Source organism: Tiliqua scincoides, chromosome 4 (genome assembly GCF_035046505.1).
Source record: "Tiliqua scincoides isolate rTilSci1 chromosome 4, rTilSci1.hap2, whole genome shotgun sequence".
Taxonomy (NCBI): Eukaryota; Metazoa; Chordata; class Lepidosauria; order Squamata; family Scincidae; genus Tiliqua; species Tiliqua scincoides.
The window spans coordinates 222,470,609-222,484,835 of record NC_089824.1 but is presented as its reverse complement, the minus strand read 5'-3'; the positions used below and the strand labels follow the sequence as shown (position 1 = coordinate 222,484,835).

The 14,227-nt window shown below is 48.0% G+C and overlaps 1 protein-coding gene across 2 annotated transcripts in view; it reads left to right on the top strand.

Moving 5' to 3' along the window:
* The window catches only part of NOL4L (nucleolar protein 4 like), a 138,729-nt gene that overhangs the window by 91,294 nt on the left and 33,208 nt on the right, over window positions 1–14,227 (top strand). For both annotated transcript variants that reach the window (XM_066625519.1, XM_066625520.1), the window contains one exon: window positions 6,004–6,145. In XM_066625519.1, coding sequence (XP_066481616.1) covers window positions 6,004–6,145 — 142 coding nt within the window. The remainder of the gene's footprint in view (window positions 1–6,003; window positions 6,146–14,227) is intronic.

The following is a 14,227-nucleotide window of genomic DNA, read 5'->3' as shown; positions in this document are numbered from 1 at the left end:
TGGACCTTTAGTAGCAGCATTATAATTGCACTTATAGTATACAATTTTATTGCATACCATATGTGTTTGCACAGAGGATAAGATCCAATTGGTCTCCTTCTTTGATGTGGATCATGCAAGAATTTTGAACTCAGACTACAACAGAAAGGATTCAGTTTGGGCCTTAGGAAATACTTTCTTACAGCACACTCCTATGCCTGTTTACACCAAAATAAGTCTCACTGGGTTCAGTAGGGCTTACTTCCAGGTAAGGTTGCATAGGAATTTGGCCTAAGGAGTACACTATCCCACATTCCTCTCTTAAGTTTTGGGGGAACAGGGCGGGTTTAACCCAGTTGGTTCAGCTTATTCTGAACAAATCTAGGAACTCTGAAGTGTTATGGGTAGTCGGACACACCCAGCCATAGGAGGAAGTCTTGTGGCAAAGAACAGCTAAAGGCATTTTCTCCAGTTAAAATACAGAGAAGGCTCACTGAGGTGACAGCCTGGCACCCTAGTTCTCAACTGGGGGGAGGGAGGAGGAAATGGAGGGGTCCCGATTCCAGCCCAGCTCAGTTGGTACTTCCTGACTGAATGCATCCTGCCCTGTAAAGGAAGGTTCCTGTCAGCTTGCTGTGTGTGTGTGTGTGTGTGTGTGTGTGTGTGTTCACCCTGCTGATCTTATGGTACCTTATAAAAAAAAAAGAAATAAAAAGCATGTGTAATAAGCAGAGAGGGTTGGGCTGTCCCTGCCCTCTGTAATGGCCACATGTGCCAGTTCTGTCACAACTCGGGGCTATGCAATTGTGAGGCTGGAGGAGCTTCTTGAAGTCGTCCTCCAGTTTTATAAACCAGGCAGGCTTAAAGCTGTGCAGGAGCCATAAATTCCCGGAAATTCCCTCTGAGGAGCATCTCAGTGGGGAAAGGAGCCAGGATGAAGCCAGCACATCCTGCCCTGGGTGAGCAGATCTGTTTGCAGCCAGCAGGACAGGAAGGGGAAGAGCGCGCAGGCCTGCTCTGAAGATGTGTGTCTGCCATAAAAATGCATCCGGGGTGGGGGTGGGGTCGCTCGCTTTATAAGCCAAAAGGCCCCACCTTGGAGGAGGGCAGTGAAATGCAGACCCTCATTAATGGAGGCTCTGGGTCTGGCATGCTTGAAATGAAGGAATGATTAGGAATAGCATGGGAAGGGAAAGGCGAGAAAATAGTGCACCTGCAGGATTCCGTGAGGGATTCTTACTGCTCCAGAGCAGACAGGAGAACATGAACATGTGGGGACATAAGAGGAACCCTGATGGGTCAGGCTGAAGATCTGTCTTGCCCAGGATCTGGCTTCCCACAGCAGCCAAGAGAGGCTTCTGGGAAACCAACAAGCAAGGCACAAAGATATAGCCCTCCCAGCAAGTGATATTTAGAGGTAGACTACCTCTGAACATGCAGGTTCCACACAGCCATCAACTGTTGATATTGATATGTGTTCTCCTGTGTGAATAATCTTTCATGCAATATATAGTTAACAGTGCTGCAGGGCATGATTGTCACTGATGTAGATGACCTTAAAGGGGGATTAATAGCTTCTCTGGTCTGGATCTATTGCTACTTGATTACATTGGATGGCCTTAAGTTCTTGTACTTGAGCGAAGGTCTGAAGGGAACTGAAATGTTTGTGTGGATGGTGTTTGTTATAACAGTGATTTTCCTTAAGAAGCAAGAGATGAGCAGCTGGGAATGAAAGATGTGTAATGTGGGACATAGTACAGGCATGCAAAATCATGAGTAGCATGAAAAAGGTAAACAGGAAAAATATTGTTTTACCAATCACAGCTCTTGAGCATGGTTAGGCAGCAGGTTGGAGGCCATCAAAAGGCAGCATTTCTTCACGTGCCTGGATGACTTATGGCAGGGCTGGAACAAGTTGCTTTTCCTAGGAGGCAGCACTGCATTTTTTAGACACTGACCTTGCATAGGACTGAAAAATTCATTTGAATTGTAAGTGCCAAAATTAACAGTTTTCAATGCTTAAGCAACCTGCGGTTTTTGCACCCCTACCTGTGAAGCTCATTTGCATGGGATGTTTTCAAAATCAGTTTAGATGGATAGAGATTTGTCTGGCAGCCAGGCCCGATGGTCAGAAGCACAGCCTTGCAGTTCAGCAACTGACTGCCAGATGCTAACTGGGCTGGGTTATAACCCCCGTGTCTGCTTGGAGATCCTCGCTGGGTTATCTGGTTGGCCACTATCCAGACAGGTTGCTGGCACAGGTGGTCTGGTGGGCTTCTTGCTTTTTAGCTGCCTTTGAAAGGCAAACCAGAGATGAGGCCAAGCACAGCAGAAAGCTCTCTAGTCATATGCTCAGTGGCTCCAGCCCATGAGTAGAGATGTGGTTGGTCTGTCAGAAGAAAAATGGGAAACAGAATTAAAGCAGATGCCTTAGAACACGGGAGTTTGCACGGAGTCCTGCTCTGTCGGCTCTTGCCACAGGGACCTTTCAGGGAGGGGTCTCTCGACTTTTCCATTCATTTAGCCTCTTAACATGGCAACACTGATAATTTTGAAATCTTGTGGCTGACCTTTCCCGCTCTGGAAGCCATCCAAAACCTGTGTCTTAAAACACAGTGAAGGTTAGGAAGGAGGGAGCGAGAGAGTGAGCATGCCTGAGAACGTCCTCTCGACCGACCGCAGGAGTGGGAGACAGGAATGCAATCAATGCCATAGGAAGTGCTGTGGAGATGCCAGGCGAGGTTTTCTGCGACCTTTGAGAGGGTGTGCTTGTTCCCCTTCCAGCAAGTAAGGATGAGTGGATGGTATACGGTTGAGCTGTGGTTCCAGCAGGAACAGCTGTCACTGGGCACCTCCCTCACCAAGAGAGGGTGGAAGCGGAATAAATAAGCAAGAGACCACCAAGAACACACCTCTTGCTCATTTTAGTGGGGAGACCCTCCCAGGGTCACTTGCCTCATACAAGTTCATGCCTGGCAAAACAAATCATTCCTCTGATCTTTGCTGGTTGAAATGAGCCATCTCCCTCCTGGTAGATCACAGATCCAGGTGTTTTAGGTAGCTTTAAAAGCATGAAGAGTCAGAATGTAAATGTTCACCCTGCACTATTCTTTTCTTCTAACTTCTGTCTGTGTTAAGACCCAAAGGGTGCAGTCCTAAGCAACTTTCCAGCACTGGCATAGCTGTGCTGTGCCAGTGGGGCATTTGCTGCATCCTGCAGTTGGAGGGCAGTGACAGAGGCCTCCTCAAAGGCAATGTTTGTTCTCTTACCTCGGAGTTACATTGCCCTTACCTTGGTGCTGGAAAGTTGGTTAGGATGGCACCCTAAGACTTTTAAACATAGAAATGGGTTCTCAGGTCAGACGAGCATGAACATTGTCTTGCAGTATTAGATTGAAGGTCAATGTGCTTCAATTGTCTGTCTGTCCTGTGAGTAGCCAGATGTCCAAGAATAGTTCTACCTGGGTGGTGCCAGGATCCCCCCTGGGCCTGGATGCACCAATAGGTTTTGGGGGCCTGTGCACGCATTGCACTCCCTGAACATAAGAAGAGCCTTTCTGAATCAGGCCATGGGCCCAGCTTCCTGTAGCTCACAGTGGCCCACTGAATACCTCTGGAAGCTATTCACTGGACAGAGATAGGTTGCCTCTGAACCTGGAGGCTGCATGCAGCCATCATGGCTTGGAATGGATGCTTTCTCATAAATCTGTCCAAATTCCTTTTAAAGGCATTTAGTCCAGAGGCTGTCACAACATCCTATGTCAAGGAGTTCCACAGAATAACTGTGTAAAGAAATATTTCTTTTTGTCTGTTCCGACTCTCCTGCCGCTCAATTCTAGTGGATGTATCCTGATTCTGGTGTTGTGCAAGAGGGAAAAGAACTTCCTCCTATTCACTCTCTGCATCTCCTGCATAATTTTATGTCCCAGTCATGCCCCCACCCCCCGGTGCCTTCTTTCTAGATTGAACAGCCAGCCCAAATCTGTAAGGTTGAGATAAAAATGTTGGCCTATCTTATGGAGCTGTTGTAAGAGTTTTGAGATGGTGCCTGTGAAGTGCTTGGAGCAGCTAGAAGTAATGTTAACTATTACTATTATATCATCCAATAATAATAATTTGTTAAATTGATTTAAACTGCATTTTAATGGGCAGAGTTTATGTGCATTTTCTAGCTTGAGTTTAGCTGCCCCTCTTTCTTGTTTTATCTATTTATATTGTATCTTTGGTGAAGTGGCCAGATCATCCTTCAGGCAGGGCCTCTGAGGGGATGGGGGCAGGGGGTACGTTGGACTCAGTGTCAAAAAGGGGGCCAGGGAGCCAAATTCACATTTGAAGGAAGAAGGGAAGTGGCCCAAAATAAACCTTGTACTACCTGACAAAATACGTCTCAGTGGCTCTGCCTTCAGGTGTGGTGTGGACTTCGTACTTAGTGGGATATGTGAGTATTTTGTCTTTGAATTCAAAACAGATGCCTGTTGATTGTCTTCGCTGAACAGACAGCACACCCTTAACTTGGCAGGCAGAGAGAGGCATCCAAGCCTCGTTCCCGGGGCAGTGACCCACCATCTCCTGGCTGAACTGCTCTCTGCCACTCCCATCTCTGGGCTTTTGGCCAGGCTGCTTGCCATGCCTGGAAGAATCTCCTCATTTGTGTCTGTTCTGGAGACCCACTTCCCCGAAGCATAATTTAAGGAGAGCAGAAGGAAGGGGCTGCCACACAAACACCCCAAGTCGGACCACATATGAATTTCTTCCTTAGGAGCACATGTAGTTCTAGTCAATTCATTCTGCACTCTGAGCATTTATTGTCACCTGAAAGCAAAACAGGAGCATGTCCTGGTGTGTTCACTGAAGGCATAAAATGAAAATCAAAGCAGGGCACTGAAGGCATGAACTCTTTTTTTGGTACTATTGGGGTAATTAGTTCTATGCTGATTAAACCTGCCACTTGTGTACCTGCTCTCCTGCTCATTCCTGCACACCCTGCCCATCGCCCAATACTTTAAAATGCACTCTTCTCTCCCCTTCCCCCCATTTGATGCTTAAGAGTTGACCCTGTTAAGCTTAGTGAGAGTTCTATTCCTAATGAAACCCCCTCCCCAATGAAAATCTGAATTGGTCCTCGAACTGATTCTTAAGCCTTGCCTCTCCTGTCTTGCTCCAGTTTCACCTTACCTGCTCCTCTTTTACCTCTCAGTCTCTGACCTCTTCTTGCCTTATTTGTGCTATTTTATTTTTATCACAATCCTATGCTGCTGTTCTGGTCCCCAGCAACCTTCTCTCTCTTTTGGATGTATGCCTCCCAAATTACGCAGTTTGTTCTGTGAGTGAGTGTGGATGAGAAGTATAGCATTGTTGGTGCGGTCGGTAGTGGTTGTATTTAGACGTCTGGGGTCCTGAGGTCATTCCAGTGGGACACTCCACTGATCACACCTGCTTCACCTACCTCCTGGGATCTAGGGGGAGGTAAGCAAGTTAAGACTTTGGGAATGGAGTGTTATGGGCAGTGGAAAAAGTGCTGCAGAGTGGAGGGTCGCCATCAGGGCCTGGTTCTGATCCATACTTAAGGTTCTGTTATCATGGCCTGCTTGTCTGTGTCACCTTCTTACAGGCAACCCAGAGTTTAACTGCCTTCACCAACTTGCCTAAACCCAGCCTGTTTAAATTGTCTGTGTGAACAGGCTGCACCCGGTTGGTCCTGCTCTGTACGGCCAGGCAACACTGTACCCTGAGGAGAGAGAGAGAAGTGAATGCCAGGCAAAGTCAAAGCTGCCTGTTCCTGGAAAGCAGACCTTGCCTAATTGCCCTTAATTATGGCCTGTGCCATTCCTCATCTTTCCATGTTCAGGCAGGAGACCTAGCAGGAACCTTGGAAATGCTTCACTTTGGGGCAGTATGGAGCCAGAGTTTGGGGGCAGGAGGTGGGGGGGGGGGGCGGTGGGTTGAAAGCTGCAGGAAGAGCAAAAGCTTCCTGATCCCCTTCGGTTTCCTGCATCTTTTTAACGGTTTCTTGTTTCACTCTAGGATGAGACATCGGTGAGCAGTGAGGACTTTGACATGAGTGACTCCACATGGATGTCAGCTGACCAGCATCTTAACTCTAGTTTGAGCCCCAGTCAGGAGGAAGGGATGCGCAGCCCACAGAATCTCCACAGCCAGGAGGATGGTGAGTGTCCCTTGTGTGCTTTTTTGATGTGGCTCTGGGGAGCCGCCCTGAGAACTTGCCAGACCTTTAGCACACCAGTTTGGCCAGGTTCCCCTCCCCCCACCCGGCGGAGTTTGTGGGAGGCTGAACATTCTGGGGCTGACTTTGCACGTTGCAACTATTCATTCTGCATTTCTTGTCAGAGGGCAGTAGCGCTCTCGATGTGGTGGGGAAGGTGTGTGAAAGTGTGGAACCCCAAAGCTCATTGTAAAGAGCCCGGCTGTTCCTAAAGGGCTTCAGGTTGCTTCTTTTTCCTTACTGGTGTTCTTGGCCTCCAGGGATACAGATGTTGGTCATTCCTCATAAAAACAATAGCAGGATTGTTGTCTCTAGTAGGCAGAGCTCACAGTTGTAGAGAAAAAGTGAAACATGGGGACCAGTGACCCTTGCACAAGCAGGCAGAGAGGACCATAATTCCGTGGTAGAACCTGTGGCTTCTAGGAAGAGGCCTCAGCTTCAATCCCCAGCATCTCCAGTTCTGTGATTGGTTAGCAGAGCTGGGAAAAGGATGACCTGCCTGAGATTCTGGCCTGCTGCCGACAATCGGAGCAGGCAACAAAGGCCAGGTCTCCCTCGGCAGAAGGCTGGATCTGATAGGCCAGGTGCCTGTGCAGAAATGATAATGTATCCTTAGAAAGCCTGTTAAAGAACCTTTGAGAACTACATATTGCAACATCATCTAAGGCGATGTGGAGCAATGCTCAGTAGCGCCATGACCTGTGGTGCGTTAAGCAGAGGTTGTAAAAAAGGGAGGAGGAGTCCCTTTCAGGGTCCACAACACGAGCTGTGTCTTTGCTGCTACGTTTCTAGACACTGTTTGTTCTTGGTTGTGTGGCAGGTGCCCCACTCTCAGCTTCGCCACAAGGGGCCAACTCTGTTCCTCATGGCTACAGGAAGGACATTCACGTCCAGGCATGAGGCTCTTGGTACCATCTATACCTTTAATGAACCAAAGTCCCTGCTGGGCAATGGACATGAATAGACAGGCTACTTCACCTTGGGTCAGTGTCTGCAATTGGCAGGTGCTAGCTCAGGTGGATGCACCTGGCATGAGGCGGGGAGCCTTTGGTTTCAGTTAGCCAGGTGAGTGGCGTAGGTCATGGGTCCTTCCTCCTTGGTCAAGGCTGCCTTTGGGGGCGGGCTCCCTCATCCCTTTGGTCCGCCTTCCTGGGACTGCCCCTGGCCAGTGCCTGTGCATGACGGATCAGTGCCTCCCCGGGCTCTGTGGTTGGTGGCTGTTCTCTTCCCTCTCTCCAGGCCTCTCTTACTGCTTTCCCGCTTGTTCTCTTGATGGCCCTCCATTCCTCCTTCCAGGTCACCTCCTTCCTCCACCTTTCCTCCTGCCGCCACGCTCAGCATTCAGGATCTTATAAAAAACCAGAGGTCATATTGAGGCTGCTGCTGTCAAAGAACTCTTGTCCATCCAGTGTTGCAACTAATGAACAAGGACACACTTTAGTTGCTTTTTGAGCGAACACAGAAGATTTCACAGTCCTGTTTCTTCTGATATTATGAGAACTAGGAATTTATTTTTAAAGTGAAAGTTTCTGCTCCCCAATTTTATTGCAAATTCCTTGCTAAGTAGAAATATCATGAAGCTGCCATGTGATGTCCTCTCTCTTCTTGGGCTTGTTAGACATACAGATGGAAGAGACAAGTGGCACTTTTCATCACAGGAAGAGGTGGGCTCTGACAGGCACTCACTTTGGTGCCAGTGTGCAGGTGTCAGTTGGGACTGAAACAGTCTGGCAGCCTCTTTAGTGTGCCCCTGCCGTCAGGTGCTGCCCAACCCTAAGTGGGTGTCAAGGTGGAGAGTCACTTCCTAGAAGGGTGCCCAGGTGCCCCGCACTGTACAGGGCTCAGGATTGCTTTCAGGAGGGAACTGTGTTGGGGGGAATCCCACTGGGGTGGAGAGAGCAGGCTATTAAGGAGGGTGAAAGGGGAGACGTGTGGGCTGCGTGGGAGGAGGCCAGCCAGGACAGGGAAGGATTGTGTTAACTCTGCAAAACCTGTTAGCGGTTGAAAGTAAATAAGGGGGTGGAAGTGGAGGCGTGCGGGTCAAAGTTCGTCTCCATGGCATTTGGGCAGAGTCGGTGGATTGACTCTTGTTCTGGTTTCCTGGAGTGCCTGAATCTCTCATTGTCCCCAGAGGCTTCTGCAAGGAGGCAGCTGGAGAGGAAATGCTGGGTCTTGGGGAGTGCTCAGAGCTGGCTGGTGCTGCTGTGAGATGGGTGCGGGTAGGGAGAGGGCAGTTTTCCTCATTTTAAAGCCACTCCCCAGCAGGGCTCCCTGGAGGAGAACATTGGGGCCTTGGTCTTTCTCCTTCCAAACAGAACTTGGTGCACAGTCACTGCTATTGGCAAAATGCTGACCTTAATGTCTCCTACACCATGGAGAAATTTCAGGTGGAAGCAGAGAGGACCTCTTCATTTTGCTTGTGTAATTCGTGGCTTGTGACCCACCATGTGGAATGCGTCCTGCCAGCTCCGTACCTGACCTGCCTGGTGTTTGGCACCTCTCCTGTTTTTGCAGAAATGAGGAAGTCCTTATTCTGCTCAGCAGGTCACAAGTTGTGCAGAGTTAGTTTAGAACAACAAGGGAGGAAATAAATAAGAAATAGTGATTTACTCTTAAAATCTCAACTCTCCTTAAAAATCCTCTCTCTAAAACTGAGTGGAAGGCTTAAGACAAGTTTGAAAAAAGAAAAGCAAATACGCTGGCCATTTATTCAGCCTGTGGAATGAATACTCTTGTTGCTACTTACGTCTCACATTTCTATCCTACTCTTCCTCCAGATTGCTAAGGATAGTGTAAATGGGGGTTATCCCATTTTAACTCTGTGAGGAAGACCCCCAAGGTCAGCCAGTGAGTCTAATGGCATGAGGAGATTCAAACTCAGGTCCTCCAGCCCAAGCCTAACCTCTATACCAGACTAGCATTTGCCAGGATGTTGTGGAAGCTACTAGGAAACTTATCCTTCAAAGAACAGGAAGACTTGCTTGGAGGATCAGTCAGCTAGCAGCCATATTCACAGTGTTAGTCAAAAGTATAACCTCCATCTTCAGACTTCCATCAACTGGAGACTAATAAGGAAGGATGGATACCTCCCTGCCTTTCTTATGGACTCTGGAGGCCTTTTGTCAGTCACTGTTGGAAGACTAAATGCTGAGCTCCAAGGCGATTGATGCAGAAGGTTCCCTAGCAGGCCCAGAGGTAGGGAGTCCCAGAGTCTGTCTTCATGAACCACACGTGGAGTAAACTGGGCCACGACTTTGTTAAACAGATTACCTTGACTAGCGTAGAGAGGTATTCACCTAGCAAAACTTAGAACACCCCAGCAAGGACTGGCATGACTGTCCCACTGCTCATGTTCCTTGGGCCCTCCTCAGGTGTTCATTCTTGAGCCGTGCGAGCTGCTATCCCATGGCAAGTCAAGGAACTGCCTTGCAACTGTCCCAGCACTTCTTAGAACCTCCTCGCCCACCTTTCCGGCATTGATCATACAGAAGCCATCCACTCCCAGCTAGGATCAGCCCCCACCTTCCTTACAGACCCTGCTAAGAACATAAGCCCATTCTAAGGGGCCATTTTTTTTTGTGCCTCTCAAACCTACAAGTTGTGACAAAAACAATTAATTAAATGCAAGCCAATAACTACTGAAACCAAACTGACTCAGCAATACCTCAAGGAAAGCAAAAAGGCACCCAAATGCAGTCCTTTTGCAGATGCAAAAGTGTTCTTTCCTGTTCCCTAACAGGCAGCCAGCTAGAAGCCCAAGGTGACCTGGGCACCAGCAAAAGAAAGGGGAGGGTGGGGCACTACCTGTGTCATCCAGATGGTCACATCTACACTCATCCTGCTACAAACACCTTACCCCCCCACAAGACCCAGCCCTATCGCCACTTCCATGCTCTTGGTGGGGGCACTGGGGCTCTCTCCCCCTTCCGCGGAACTGCCCCCTTCCCTGCAGGTGACGCTGTTTCAAGGTGGGCCCTTTATTGTGTGTCTTCTTCTGAGTGAGTTTCGGCTGGCTCAGGGTCACTTCTGTCTTAGTGCAATGCATGTGTAACTTGTCTCCCAAGGCTTGTGCGTTGGTTGTAGGGGTGGGGTGGGGTGGTGGTCCCGCCATTGAGAGGAAGAGCAAGAAGCCTTTTTGGGATCAGGCTTTGTCACTTTTTCATGTGCTCTTTGAATGTCTTTTCTGAGTGCTTTGTGGAAAACCACATGTGTGAAAAATCTTGACAAGAAACAATGCAGTTTGTAAAGCAAGAGGCAATAGTATTGTGTGTAGGAACATGTGATATGTGTCAAGTGGTGACAGTGCTTGAGTGCAGCATTACCTCCTATAACACTGGAAAGCATTCCGGAATACAGAATTGCCTCATATAGTGCTGTTTCACACAGCACTCTAAGACTGTTCTAATGCAGGTGTGTTCACAGTACAGCACTCACCAGTGCATTTGGTCTGGGCCTGCTAGGTAATTGGCTCTCACTGCTGTCACTCCTCCTCTGTGGCAGTGGTGAATGATGGGAGGAACTGCTTCCAGGAGGATGAGCCACGCTGTGACTCACCCTTGGGAACTACAGACTTCCTGAAGACGCCACTGGCAGGTTGCCTTGCCCGCTGCTTCCTCTCCTGAAGCATTTCCTGGGATCAAGCAGTTGGCCTCCTGTTAGCCAGAATATGCTGCTGTCATTGCTGCAACACTAGTCAGATTATGTAGCTTCCATTGGCAGAAAGCGCAGTGCCGGCAACTGTACTTTGCCGCACCAAACTTTGGAATTGCTTTATGGATTGTAGCCTTTTTCATTTTTATAATACTGCAAAAATTGAATCCAGGACAAAGAATGTGATAAGGAAACAGTGTTCCCAAAAGCAGTGGGGAATATTACTGTACACAGGTTTCTAACAATTGATTTGTTACCAAGTTGTGCCTTATAGAAATTGCTATTTCTGATGCACTAATGCACAGAGAGAGTGTATTCCAAGTGAGAGTGTGAGACTCACCTTCTCCACAGAGTGACCAGGAGCCCTCATTTCTTTCTTTCTTTCTTTCCATATCTGTTTAGGCCTCCAAGGAGACCTCTGCATTAAGACTTACTGGAACATTATGTTTTTAAAGCCTCTGCCTTTTTGCTATCAACCGGTGCCATCAGCCTCTGCATCCATTGCCACCAGCCATGACCAGATCCGCTCCACTTTCCATGCAAGTTGATCTGGGCTGCCATTGTGGTCTGCCCAGAGAGCCTTGCTGTTCGGTTAAGCAGGGCTGTGGAGTTGGAGTGAGAAGTAATTTGGGGTGGAGTCCGAGTTGGTAAAAATGTACTGACTCCAACCTCTATGTAAAACCTTAAGAACATAGTATTTTAACACTTTCACTACCATATGAGCCACTGGTGCCTTTGGGCTTAGGGAGATTCAGTGACGCACTAAGCCAGATGGTGTGGGAATAATGATTTGTAACTGTGGCGCTGGTACCTTAAGAATACGAGTAGTCTATAAATCAACTGATTCCTGTGAGGATGCTGGAGTGCCATGCTATGCTTCCTCTTACTTTTCCCCCCATTGTGTGGAACAGATAACAATCCAAGTGGTCTGTATCCACTGAAATCTAAAAACGGGCAGTGACCAGTCTGACCACTAGGCAGTAAATGAGTTGCTGATGATTCACAACAAAAAGGAGCAGGTGGCATTACATGTTTATCAAGCATTACTTCTCAGCTTGTGGTTGGTCTGTGGAACTCCTTGCCACAGGATGTGGTGACAGCGTCTGGCCTAGATGCCTTTAAAAGGGGATTGGACAAGTTTCTGGAGGAAAAATCCATTACGGGTTACAAGCCATGATGTGCGTGTGCAACCTCCTGATTTTAGAAATGGGCTATGTCAGAATGCCAGATGCAAGGGAGGGCACCAGAATGAGGTCTCTTGTTATCTGGTGTGCTCCCTGGGGCATTTGGTGGGGCCGCTATAAAATGTAGGAAGCTGGACTAGATGGGCCTGTGGCCTGATCCAGTGGGACTGTTCTTATGTTCTTAAGCATGATAAAGGTCTACGTAACCGTACACCTTTAGCTTTTTTCAATGAAATGCATTAATGCTCAAATATAGGCTCCAACAAGTGGCCTGATTCATGTGATGGTGGTGATGAAATGTCTTATGGTACCATGTGCCATTTTAGTAGGCTTACCATTATTAATACATACAGAGCATTTATGAAGAAGTCAGTCAGAGATTAAAAAATTGAGGAGCTAGAGTTGGAGGTTTGGTTCACAGCCCTGCTGTGAAGCACCTTTCTCAGCTCTTGGCCAAATGAGCAGTACTGGTGTTTGTGGAGGACTTAGTACTTGTTTACCTCTGCCTTGGGGGCCCTTCTGGGAGATAGGCAGGGTAAAAATTGAATAAGTAAATAAATCTCCCCTGGAGCTGGAACTGATGGTTTGTGCCCTATAAACATATTGCATGTGGTTATTGTTTTGTTTAAATGTACAATTTATTTCCTGCTGTTCCTGCAAATGCAAGCCCAACATGGACTGAGGGCTTTTCTCTATATTCTGCTATTTCTCAATCTTCCAGTTTCTTTTGCCTGTTTCACAAAACAGGGGGGAGTGTTTGCAAAGCACGAATAGGCTTGTCTGTTCCATTTATCCCCTATATAAGGACAGAGAAGCGAAGCAGTGTTGGGGAACACTTTGTATGGTGGGTAAGAGGCAACAGCACACTCTGGTTGTGGCTGGATGGTAGTGCTCACAGCGATCCCTTGAAGACTGTTTCAGGAGATCTCTGTGACTGGGGGTTGGACAAGTTCACGAAGGAGGAAAGCACTGTTGTGGTTGTTCCCTCAGAAGCTGACTGGCTGAATCCACAGAGCAGATTTTTCTAAGCCCTCAGTCTAGTTCTGCAGCGTGACCAAGAAACTTTGGAAGCCCAGACCACACCCTCACAGTTCCAAGTAATAAGGACTGAACTTGGCAGCAGGAGAAAAAAAGTCACAATGCTGCCAAAAGGGGCAATAAAAGCAGAGAATGGTGCGGCTGTGAGGTGAAGAGCCCAGGTGGAGGCTGTCGGAGTAAAGGAGAGAGAAAGCTGCTGGTGCCCTGAGGTCTGTCAGGCGCATGGCAGTGTGAGCAGGTGGAGACTTGGACTTGGCTCTGAAGCCCCCAAATTCAAGTTTTTCCTCTGCAAAGGCGTGGAAGTATGTCTGCCCTTTGACAAGTCACTCTCGGCCTTCATTCTCCGTCTATGAAAGGCACAGGGCTGCCTTTTCTTTGAGGGCAAATCTCATTAGCCTCAGTCCCTTTGAGACCAGCTAGCTTAACAAAGTTTGTAAAACATGTTTGCAAAATTATTTTCAGATTTTTGGGGGGTATTCCTGATATTGCTTGAGTTAGAAATGCCAACGGGAGCTGCTCTGAGAGCAGCAGGGCCATTGAATCAGGGCCAGTAGGCAGCCTTAAAGCAAATTGGAAAAAGCAGTTTATACAGCAATAAAAAAACTTTAGGAAAGGTGTTTCTCTCCTGAAAGGAGAGCTGGGCTGAGGGAGGTGATGCCTTCTCTCCTCCAAGCGTTCTTAAGCTATCAGGAACTGCTGCTTCACCCCCTTCCTCCATTGCTAGGCACACTATAGCCACTGCGACAGGACAGAGGAAGGGCTGGGTCTAGACATTTGCCACGCCAGCAAATTGTTCACTGCATAACCTGAGGACGAGCCCTGACCAATTGGAGAGGCACTTCTTTGATTGCCTGCTTTGGCTCCTCTAAATGTATTGCTGCTCCAAGTAACTGCTTGGATTACTGGTGGAATTGGACTGGTCCTGAGCAAAGAAAGACTGCCATCTTTACAGCACTGAGGCCTTAAGAAATGTTGTACATGCAGTCCTTGCCTTGCCTTGCCTTCTTGATCCTGGCATGTGCAAGTGCTATTAATACGAAAACTGATGAGTCTTTAGGCTGGACATCTTATTGCAATTGTGAATATCTGGAATAGAGCTCTCTGGAGTAATTCTAAAAGTCAAGACCCCTCTCACCCTTTTCAAAGTCCAGGT